The 12,243-nt window shown below is 42.2% G+C and overlaps 1 protein-coding gene across 1 annotated transcript in view; it reads right to left on the reverse strand.

The window, feature by feature from the left end:
* Nucleotides 1-10,684: 10,684 nt before the first annotated feature.
* Nucleotides 10,685-12,243, reverse strand: part of COL4A6 (collagen type IV alpha 6 chain) — a 121,555-nt gene continuing 119,996 nt past the window's right edge. The window contains exon 45 of the mRNA XM_061445708.1: nucleotides 10,685-11,787. Coding sequence (XP_061301692.1) covers nucleotides 11,527-11,787 — 261 coding nt within the window. The 3' untranslated portion in view covers nucleotides 10,685-11,526. The remainder of the gene's footprint in view (nucleotides 11,788-12,243) is intronic.

Consider the following 12,243-nt stretch of genomic DNA (forward strand, 5'->3'; position numbering starts at 1 on the left):
GGAGGAAGGGGGTTTCCATCTTTTTTTTGAGGTAAAGGCTGTTCATAGCATAGTTCCTCTACCTAATTATGCATCAGTCAGGAGTGTTAATCCTTTCGTTGCTGGTGGAAAATCTCTCTTACAATAGCAAACCGGTGATACTAACGATGCTCTGGTACTGACTTTCCCCCTGTCAGTTGCCAGGTAGGCTCAGAATGATCTGCTCAGAGATCTCTGCCAGTTCTAACTTCCTGGCTTCATTCTAAATGTGCATCTTATGATAAAAAATTACACAAAATGTTATTCAGCTGTATTGGCTGTTTTGGGGTTTTTCAAGTATCATAATGGTGCTTGGCCTTACAACGTACAGTCAGTTTTGGTTTTTCTCCTGGGCATCTCCAGTGATGTCTTGCAGTTGCTTGTTTGGTCACACGTTATAGGTCAGGATGTCAGGTTCATCTCCCTAAGTCATAGACTTCAGTGGCTTTGCACCAGAGCCTCTGTGTCAGCTCGTAGCTTGGTGGTGTGTGTACAACATTGTCCTGGTTTCAGCTGGGATAGAGTGAATTTTCTTCCCATTTACATGCTGTGCTCTGGCTGTAGTCTGAGAATGGTGCTGATAACACAGTTTTAGTTGTAGCTAAATGGTGTTTATACTAAGTGAAGGACTTCTCAGCTTCTCATACCCTGTCAGTAAGGAGGCTGGGGGGGGAGGACAGACATCTGCCCCAAACTGGCCAGAGGGATATTCCAGACCGTGTGGTATACTCAGCATATAAACTGGGGGAAGGCTGGCTGGGGGCTGCTGCTCAGGAGCAAGCTGGACATCAGCTGGCAGGTGGTGAGCAATTGCATTGTGCCTCACTTGTTTTGTATATTCTGACTTTTATCACTGATGATATTATCATTACCGTTTCCCTTCCTTTCCTGTCCTGTTAAACAGTCTTTATCTCAACCCACGGATTTTACTTTTTTTGCCAGTTCTCTCCCCCATCCCAGTGGGCTGGGGGAGCGAGCAGGAGGCTCTCTGGTGTTCAGCTGCCTGCTGGGGTAAATCACAAGCAGCATTCAGTCTGAATCCCACACTGGAAAGAAACAGGTAGGAGAGAATGCAGTGCTTGAGTGTCAAACATGGTGACTTTTGATGTCTTTATTAGCTTGCTGATGAGGAAGCTATATTTAGACAGCCCTATGCCTGTGAAGTACTGTTAGCACTTAACTTCTGGAACGTGATTTACAGCCCACAGTGTTTACACAGCAAAAGAGATGGAGGAGAACCGCCAGTAACACAAAACAAATCCTTTTGCAGACCAAAAAAGGGAAGAATCCCAATGCACAACACACAAAAAGGTTTTAATTTGGGTTATAATTAATTAGAAGGTTTGAGTCTCAAGTGGGTTTCATGAGTTTTAGCCTTTGCCAACGACAATCCAGAGATGATACATAATGGAATTCAGATACAACCATACTTCACTGATGCGATAAAAATCCTAATAACAGAAGCTGTACAGTTTACTGGCTAACTGGAAGATGGGTACAAGCCAGGGGGAAGTAATTTCAGCTACACCATTTCTCAAATGGTTTCAAAGCTTTGAAGGGGCAGGTCACTGGAAAGCAGGATTTAATATCCAAATAGCCAGAGTTTATCGTGTGAATTACATTTCTGAGGCAATTAAACCCACTAAACGGTATGTTATGGTGTAATTGCAGTAACTAAGTATTGGGTTTGTTTTCATTCACAGCCAGCTGCACTGGAGTTAAGGACTTTGGGGCCTGCCTGGGTAACACAGACAACTTCTGCCCTACCAGTATTTCTTGCCAGTGTAAAAATGAAAAACCTTTCTGCAGGTAGGGGTGGTGGTGGTTTCTTTGTCTAAATATGTACTGTGCAAGTGCAGCTCTCAAATATAGTCTGAATGATGAACTAAATATAGACTGCAGTGTTGTGATCCATGAAAGTAGATGTTGCTCATCATTCACGATCTGTATAAGCTCGTACAAAGCATCAAATCTGGGCTCTGGGTGCAGCATTTTCTTTTTAGAGTATGTGTAAGCCATGTGATTTATTAGGTAGGTAATCACTGTGATCCTCAACTTTCACAGCTCGCTACTGGCTTGGATATTTTACCTTAGAACTGAGTTATGCTGGGTAATGGCAACTTAACTTTTGCCTCCGGCTGACCAAAATTCCTTGAGAGTTAACAAACCCTCCAGGTATCTTCATCCTGTTCTTCATTACGTAGCGTTTTCTTCGTCCTTGTTTTAAAACAATCCAGTCACCTGAGCAGAGAATCTTGTTCCTAGATCCAGCATATTTCTTTTTTACATATGGCTTGACCCCTTGACAGGAAATTAGCAAGAAAATTATGCAGCCCATATGATTACCTGGTGGATTCGAGGCAATACTTTCTCTGTGGCAGTCTGTTCATGGATGTGCAGCTAGCCCCCAGTTGTAGCCAACAGAGCACGCTGTCTGAATGTTAGTGCAACTCCAAAGAAATGGAAAGCTACATTCTTGAAGCTATAATTGTGTTCCAGTCATATCCAGATGCATGCAAATGCTGCCTATGAAGAGAAGAATTTTCTGTAGTGGGAGATCAAGGGCAAACTTTCAGAAAAGGTTCCCCAAATCCAGCCTGTTTGCACTAACAAATGTTGCAAAATGCCCATCGAAAGAACCTTCCCATCATGAGAATTGCTGGGACAAAACCGGAATGTGTTCTAGTGATGTCCTTTGTATTAGCAGAGGAGGTGATGCTTTGGGAGAGCAAAACGAGAAGCCCTGAATTAATGAAAATAACTTGGCTTAAAAAAAAAAAAGCACATTCTTATCCCATTTGAAGTCTTGCTCTTAAAAGCAGAAGGGACATCATAGTCTGTGATCTCCTGTGGGTGGTGGTGCTGCTTTCTCATAGAAGGTGCACAGTGTTGTAGTGATAGGTAGAGTGTGATGTCTCAGTTACAGCTGTGTGGACTGGTTTGGAAGTGCAGAAGCTTTGCCATGCTTACAGCTGATAAAAAAGAGATCTTTGACCTGAATCATGACTCGAGCAATATACCCTGTTCTCAGTGAAGCTTATTATCTTGGACTTACCGGAATGCTAACTTGGACTTGGTTGACCTAGAGCCTGGCACAGTGCATTTGCATCAAATCTGGAATAAGTTGTATGTTACTAAGAGGAGTAATATCTTCAGGCAAGCAGGAAAAATATGGAATCCCTTGACCTCTGTGGCATTCAATAATAAATAATCATATAGCAAAACAGGTTACTTTTGTTTGGTATTGGTTATTTTTAAATTAAAAGAATGTTGCTAAGAAAACAGTATTTTCATTTGCAGATGTGATTACTACAGAGTGGACTGGCAGGAATATTGGTACATGGGCCCCAAATGTAATCACCGTTGGAACACTCTAGATTTCATTTTAGTAGCTACTCTTCCTGCAATAGCACTGGTTATCATAGCTGTTGCAATATTCTACTGTGTCTACCACTGCAAAAGCAAAAAGGCTGGGTAAGTTACTCTGGATGCAGTTAAAAGGGGTTTTATAACCAAATTGGAAGTAAAGCAAAATAAAAAATATAGTGGTGTTCTGATTAATTCTTAACCTCTGGATATTTAACTCAACATCTGGCATCCTCTGCTAAAATACTCAATTTAAAATCAAAGCATCTTACCAGAGCATTTAACAGTTCTTCAGCATTTTACCATTGCATACAGAACTTCTTACCATTGCTTCTCAGAATAGTTATGGTTGGAAAGGACCTTAAGATCATCCAGTTCCAACCCCCTGCCATGGGCAGGGACACCCCACACTAAACTGAACCATGCCACTCTTTTCTTCAGGGCTAACCAGGCAAGCTTTAAAATCAATAAATATGTCTACAACTTTAACTCAAGGCTACCAAATCTGTCTTGCTGATTTATCTGCTGTTAAGGGTTGCCTTTATCTCCACAAGTGTTTTGGCTGTTATTCCTTCTCTGGAAACAAGCAAAAAGCAAGACTAGTAAACACTGACGAGACTCTTGGTGATTAAACACAACTCCTCCCATTCTTGGGTCCCAGGCATTGGAAATTTGAGCTGCTTTTTGATTTCATCACTTTATCTTTTTCCCCCACCGACACCTGTCCCGGGTGTGTAGACACCATGCTCTTATTTCTTCCTTCATTGAGCCCCATTGGTGTGTGTCGCTGGTACTTCCTCTGTCATAGAAACTGTAGTTAGACATAGCTCTCGCATCGCCGTTGCCACAGCACATCTAAACCTATGCTGTGGCTGTTGAACCAACCAGCAGGACAAAATGATTTGTCAAAACCCTCAAAGCTGTCACTTATGCTCTGAATTCTCCTTGTTCCTCCAACCAGGAACCAGATGAATTCTCCATACCGAGAAGCACACCAGAACCATGCGTTTACTCCTGAAACAGCTGGAAACTTGGGGCACGGTTACCAGCAGTCACCAAGGGTAAGAGATGTTGGCGTGTGGGGATGGCAGAAGGCAGGCAGGGTTTTGTGAGGCAGCAGAATGGGTATGCAATGAGTAGCAAGAAAGGGTCAGCTGGTAAGATTAAAGGTAATCCGAGTTTCCTTTTCCTGCTGGGAGTGATGCTTTCCAGTGATGTTTTTGGAGGCTGGGGGCATCAATGGAGATGATCAGAAGGATATGGCTGTACTAAATGTGTTGTCATCTCTCAGCTGCACGACCTGTGAATGACAGCATGTAACTACTTGTAGCATGTAAACCCTTGCAGAGTTCTAGCTGTATTTGTTTAAAATTCACTGCCTACACCTGAGTCAGTTTTGGGGCTGGAATATTTGGCCATTTTCTGATTATTTTTTTTCTAGAAAGGAGAAATTGCCTAACTCAAATCTGAAATGAATTCCCTGCATCCCCTTTGTAACAGAAGGGTTTACTGGGACCTTTGCAGCATTCCTGTGGGACAGAGTAGACAGTCATCTTTTCCAGGGTTACACAGGTAATGTGGGACCGAGCTGGGACTTGAATGTTGGTCCCCACAGACCAGACTGTGAAAGCAGCCACCTTTGTGGCCAGGCTCGGGTGCTGCCATGCCAGCCTTTTCCATTAGGTGACATGTGCTTCATACAGAGATCATAGCTTGAACTAGTGGAGATCAGAAGAGGGGTAAATGCATCTCAAAAACCATACAGGAAATACGAAATACAAAGCAGCTTGAAAGGGAATGAATTTGTGTCTGTGTTCTTGTCCTCATTCGGGACTTTAGTGGTTATTCTACATATGAAGGAGTGAATAGCGTTTGAGAAGAAAACATTTTAGGCCGGCTGAGAAAAGAAAGAAACTCATCTAGTCTGATCCATCATTTCCTGTTAAATACATTTGTCAAGTATTGATACCTTGGATGCGCAGTGGGGAAAAATGGGGCATGAGCCTCCCTTCACCAGGAGATGGTGCTGTTTAATCCTTAACTAACTGAGCGGGCTGCAGCGCGTCCTCCTTTCTCCCGCTCCAGGCTGCACGCTGCAGTCCGTGAGATGTTTCTGCCTCATCTCCTGGTCATGAAAACGGGGGCTTGTAAAAAGCCATTGATCATTCTCTGAGCTTCTGCTGTCGTGCCAGTCAGGCAGCGGTGTCTGAGAGAGGAAACCAGAATCTGCATCTGAAAGCATCAGTTCCTGCAGATGAGCTCCCCTGAACTGCTGCTCTCCGGAGGGTACACTGGTTATGAAAACTACTTCAGGTCATTCTATTTTTAAACAAATGAATTTTATAAATTTATCTATAATATATATATTTTATAGATAAATTTATAAATTTATAAAAATTCTATTTTTAAGCAAATGAACATCACGTACTAGTTTTACGAACCACATGGAACACCTTGTTTCTTCATGGTGTTTTCCTTCTTTCCCCAGCAGTATGTTTGGTAAGCCAGCAGCCAGTCTGTAAGCCACAATATTCAACTGATCTTAATTGTATTTAGTTTAATTTTTGACCCCTTTTTGCATAAGTCGGAGAAATTCCCTGTTACTTGTGGAGTAGCAGCATCTTTCTGAAATGTGTAATCATAAAAGACAACAAAACGCCCAGGCCTTGCTAAAACCCTTAAAACCTGGTTTATTTAATTGTGCAGAGTCTTACTGGGCTGGATGTTTCTGTTATACCTTAGAGGTACGTTTTCTGCACTACCCAAGTATGTAAGGGCTTTTCTTCTGCTGAGTCTTTTAGGTAAACTGCATTTATACCTTTCAAAATGTCTCTAACAAGCATTGTATTTAGTAACTGATAAATGGGTTTATACAGGCTTTTTATCCCAAACACAACTGCTGACGTACCCAGTGAGCTGTTCTCTAACTTGCTGTCATTTTGCTCTGTAACCACCTGATCCCCTGCATACAGGATGTCTGGGTTGAAGGAATTCCAAAACCCGTCCTGAGAAGGCAAGATTTGGATGATGTCCTAAGCCTGAATCAAGCAGAGAACTGCAGGTAAGCTGCTGGTTTGCTGTCCTTTTGCTCATTTTCACTTCAGCTCTAGTTTGGAGACCTAAGAATTACTTCGTAGCTTTACCAGTGGTGCAGCGACTGACAAAGACCCAGTAAACAGTGAAGCTGTTGATGCATTATTCACGTAACTTCTGTGGCTTGAGGCTTTGATAGACGTTGTTCTTCTGGATATTTCCTTTGTTCTCCTGGACCCTGCATAATTCCAGCAGCACCGCTGCAGGAATGCTGGGGCTGTTTTGTACATCATTACTAAACGTGAAGTAGCACACGGGACCGGACTTATCAACTTGCTGCCTAAGACTTAGTCTGCTTCCCCAGTGAAAAAGGTGTGTTTACCTTGTTTCTGAAGCTAAATCCTGAAACAGGATTTATCCAAAGGCTCACACGGCTTTCCTCTCATAATTAAAATGGATTCATTTTCATTACTTTTTGGAAACACAAGTGTCCTTAGTTGTGCTGCTTTAAATTCACCTCTGTTTGCAGGATGAGGGTTTGACAGTAAAATGAACTTTAAAGGCAGAGCATTTACATGTCTTCATCTTATTGCCTCAGTGTCATGCATGCAGAAGTGAGCTTTGTTATTTTTATACTTCAGTTGAAACTAACCCTTCAAGTAATCTGCAGTGTATTATTCCATGTTTTTAATAACCTCTTTCACCTGTTTTGCACAGCCCCGTGCATCTTCAGCCATTAAGCAGACCAGATGCAGCAACAGACTATTTTTCTAACCAGCGACGTCCATCAGAGAGATTTGGCTATCCAAGTGCTAATCTGCCTTATGCAGATTATGCAGCAGGGAGACAGTATCAGGTATGTATTAATAACATAGCTATTTATATATTTATATCACCTTCTGTCTTGGTACTGAGTATGAATTATCATAATCCAAATTGTTAGTACACTAAGGAAAGATGTGAACTAATAAAAAGCCTAAACCCCATCTTTTACTATATGGGTGTTTTCTATAGGATTATTTAATACCTACTAATTCCATTCTAGACTAGGTCAATTCTGCAATGTTTCAATCATTTTCTGAGTCATTTACACTTAAATACTACACCTCCTGGTAGTATTTAAGTATTAACCCCAAAAGGGTTTTCACCAGAGAGCCCCCTAAGAACAGCCACTGCAGTCAATATAGAGATATCCCTGCAGCACTGGCAGAGGAATCGCTAGAATTCTATGCTCTCACTCTAAATCCTGAATAATGATACAACAAATTTCCACTGCTGCGTGAAAAAGATGACTTCATAGTTCTGTCAGGTACTTTCCTCATAGGAAGCATCCTTCCTTTGAGACTCTGAGGCTTCTGTTCGCCTCCCTCCAACACTTCATAATTCAAACTTATTAAAGCTTAACATGAAGTTGCTACCGTGTTTTACACACAACTAGTGTGACACACACAAATTATTTATTCCAGAATAACCAAGTGATCTACCAGGCATTTTTACCCCCTAACAATTGCATGATTTATAGACAGATGTCCTTACTGTAAGGAAGACCTTCCTGTGTCTAAAACACTCAACCATACCAAAATTGCTAAATGTGTTAGTCAACTACCAACGTCTGTCTGGCCCAGCTCTTGAGAGATCACTATTCAATCATTACAGTTGGTTTAAGCCTTTGTGTTACTTCTCTATAGAAGCTATTGATAACTGGTATAAATTATCAGTAAAAAAACAGGCATTTTTTTCTTCCTAATGGAGTGCAAAAAAAGACAAAATGGGTCGAGTTTATTGCAAAAAAGCATTAACATTTACAAAAAGAAACCCCACGGTTCAGAAAGTCACGTTTCAACTGCAGAAAAGTATTAGAAGGGTGGGGGCTTTGTAAGTGAGAGAACACTTAAATCCAAGGGAGTTGTGGTACGCTTTGACTGTCTTTAACGAAGGTGAGAATATTGCCGGTGTATTTTATTGTACAAGTAAATCTGTTGCAGCCATGCATTGTATCAGAGCCTGCAATCTGATTTATCCATCTGAGGGATGTTCTTCCCCTCTCCCTTCCTTAGTTTGTGTGCACTGTCTTAATACGTTCTGTTATTTGCATGAGTATCATCTCCCAAAGCTCTTAGCGAGTACCCATTCAGAAGCAGCACAATATTGAGATACTAATAAAAGAAACATCTAGATCTAATTTGATTAGACACACATTATTTTAATGGCAAGCAGACCGGGGAGCCTATGTCATGCTACTGATTTCATTCTAATCTCTTCACAGAAATACTAAGTACCAGTGCTTCTTATATCTAAAACGTTGTGGAATGCTGCATGATCAATGGACAATCCAAATGCTGAGAGATCAGTAAGACCCTGTGGGCTGGGACACAGAGGAAATAACCATAACTATTAGAAAGCACTAAAAATGATTGCAAAGAAAAGGCATGGAAGATAACTGGAGTCTGCTTTGTTTACTGTGTAACTGTTGACAACTTTTTGTGCACACCTGTTACACATGTGCTTCTAGGTGTTGCTTAACTTGTTGCACACCTCCTGGGACACGGGGTTCTGCTGTTACTAACCGCATGTCCTGTGCCTAAATGATGTGAAGTACCTGTCACAAAAAGCTGCCCTTACGCAGAAGAAACTCATGAGAATTCTTCTCAAATTACAGCATGAGAAATGACAAACACACACGTTAATCATCATTCTTCCTTGTTTGCCTCCCAGGATGGTTAACCTGTATCAGAAGGAAAGGGGTTGTGTGCGTTTGTATTTCTCAGGAAGGCTTGTCAAAGGCAGCTTTTGCCAAGTACAGTTTTTGTTTCCTGGTGTCCATTTGGCTCACCTGTTTATTTGTGATGTTTGTTCCACTCAGTGTCATGATCCCCCTCTGCATGCTGGTGAGCTGCGATTCCAAATGGATGCTCTTCGTAGGACCATGAATTTCTCTTAACTGTAACTATGACGGTTGCAGCATGCAGAGCCTATGCATGTACCAGCTGTACCCTGATTGACAGTGATTTGGTTTTCCCCTTAAAGAGCCAGTGTTTAACAAAAGAAAACAACAAATCAGACACAGTTTTGACCCGTGTAGCAAGATCTTAATCCTTGTTACACTGATCACCTGCAGAATGAGGTGGAAGGTGAGGCTCTGTTCTTGGGCAGAGCCATGGAGTTTCACTGACACCGGCAGCACTGTACAAATGTGACAGAAGTACTGGCTAATGCAGCAACCTCAGCCTCTAAGCCCATTCACTTGTCCCTTGATCCTTTTTCACTTTGTCGTCCTTTGTTATCTTGTTGATCCTTACAGAAATGGTTTGCCTTAAAAAATGCAGTGGCTTTGTCTGTAACCTCTTTTTGTAACTAATGCCAATAAATGAAGCTATGGAACAGCGCTACCTTCAACACTAACAAACAAATTAAAGATACTGAAGTCCTGGATATACCTTATCCATTTTCCCAAAAGTCTCAAGCACATTATTTTAACATTTCTATTAAATGGTTATTTTTCCTTAGTTTCACATATTACCTAATACTATCAGACAAAATCAGGATCTATGTTTTTAGAAAGGTGAAAATATTGGCATTTCAATTTGAATTTCCAGCACTCCTTTGAAAAGCAATGGGAGAAAGAGATAAGGCAACCCTGGCAAATACACAGATAACCTGGCAGGAGAAGCTACCTGGAAGGAGGGCCCTCACGCTGTTTCAATTGTGTTTACAGAGAATTATCAGTCAAATAAAACTCGCTGGTTTCTTTTTTTCCCCTCCTTAAAATCTTTTGCTGAAGGGCCCTGAAAGCTTTCTCAAGACAGAAAATTAAAATGTAAAAAGTTATTTTATAACATTTTGATGGGAAGAGCAAGCTAAGAGTACATCTCAGTGTAAACTGAGAGCAGTGTCTATAAGAGCCTGGGCCTTCCCAAGTTTCTCAGCTGTTTTGTGTTCTTGGTGCCAAACTGCTGACCCTTAGCTTTGATTTTAAAATACTATTTACAATAGTAATTCATTGCTTGCTGTCACCTGAGCCCTGTCTAAGGAAGAGTTTGGCCCAAAGAACTGGAACAGCCTCTAACCAACGAGCTTGTGAGAAAGAAAACGATGGTTTTAAAAAAGGAAAGCAAGTTCAGCTACATCCATGTTTACAAAATTGAGCCTCGAGCTGCTAATCTGGAGTCTCAGTTTAGAAACTGTTCCATTAAATCCTTCAGTTTGGGATGGGATGGTACTGTACCTTCCTGGGGCAAGGCAGCAATGCTACAAACAAAACAACCCAGCCAAAATGTTACTAGAGTGTTGTAAAGTGATTGATAGGAGTGTATTGGCTGATGCCAATAAAGCATTTTCATGGTATTTAAATACACAGAGGAGAATAGAGAGAAAAATCTTGAGATATTGATAGAGGCAATCGGAGTTACAGATAAGTTTAGGATTTTGACTGTATACCAAATTGTGGCTTTCTGCCTCTGTCCTTTTATTAAACATGAGTGGACCCCTTTTTCTATGGCTGTGAAGGAAAGAACAGCTCATCTGTTTACTAAGCAAAGCAAACCAGATTAATCTTTGAGTCATCCTAAGTAAATCAGTTGCCAGCCGTTAATGCTCAGTGCTTCTAAGTCACATGCAATACATGGATGAATTGCAGCTAGCTCTGTATTTCATAGGAGAATAAGCCTTCATTCCCTAACACTAGACCAAATACTGCTTGCAAAGACACCAGTAAAGCGTAACTTTTGGTAAGTCATATGATCTTGAAGGCTCATAGGATTCTATGAGAAGTCTCTCTTGGACAGAGGAGCGGTGCAATGAGAGACATCAGCTACTCTTCAGTCTGAATAAGGAATGCGCATAGTCTTGCTGAGGTAGCCATAACTGAGGGGAAAACCCCACTGCAGTAAAAGCATAGCACCATATTCCGTGAGAAAAGAGGTTTCGGAGCACTGGTGTTTCCCTCCTCTGTGTGCAGTCAAACTCCCGGACTTCACACTTGACTGCTGTAGAATGCTGGCTGTCTTGATTCACCCATCAACCCCACACAAACAGGTCTATGAACTTATCCTCCTTCACTTCAGGGGTGGCTAGTCTTAGGTAACAAAGGCTGTTACTGCATTTTGGTTACTACAAGTTCTTCATGCACACTTGGCAGCGGCTGACCCGCGTTCGAAGCTGTCCTGCTTTCAGAGTTTCTGAGGGAGGAGCACTGACAAACTGCTGCGACTGCTCAACCGTCGTCAGCCAGAAGCTGTACTTGTTTGCAAAGTAATGGCACGTTCCCCGCGCCCCGTTGCATTCAATGAAGGGAGTAGCACGGAAATCCTCCAGGCAAGAGCCAGGGGAGACGAGGGACTGGCCTCCACCTTCTGCACCAGCCGCGGTATGCTGAAAGAAAGATGGTGATTAGGAGGAGTGTGAAGGAACAGAGTGGGAGGGAAAGAGGGGAGTCCTCCAGTTGCATTGTTAAAAGGAATAAAACAGTCATCCACAGCTACAGCTGGGCTGTGTGTACCTGTTCTGAGTCAGGGACAGAGGTAAATCATCACAAAATCCCAGACTGGTTTGGGTTGAAGGGGCCTTAAAGCTCATCCAACTCCAACCCCTGCCATGGGCAGGGACACCTTCCACTAGAGCAGCTTGCTCCCAGCCCCTGTGTCCAACCTGGCCTTGAGCACTGCCAGGGATGGGGCAGCCACAGCTTCTCTGGGCACCCAGTGCCAGCGCCTCAGCACCCTCACAGGGAAGAAGCAAAGGCATGTGCATGGGCTGAGTCTACAAAGGAAAACCAGCTCGTCCCTTGCAAGATGGGAAAATTTGGGAACAATAATGCTGACTTCATTG

Source organism: Pezoporus flaviventris, unplaced genomic scaffold (genome assembly GCF_033815535.1).
Source record: "Pezoporus flaviventris isolate CSIRO_AGI_PZ_B2104156 unplaced genomic scaffold, CSIRO_AGI_Pfla_v1 ptg000005l, whole genome shotgun sequence".
NCBI lineage: Eukaryota > Metazoa > Chordata > Aves > Psittaciformes > Psittacidae > Pezoporus > Pezoporus flaviventris.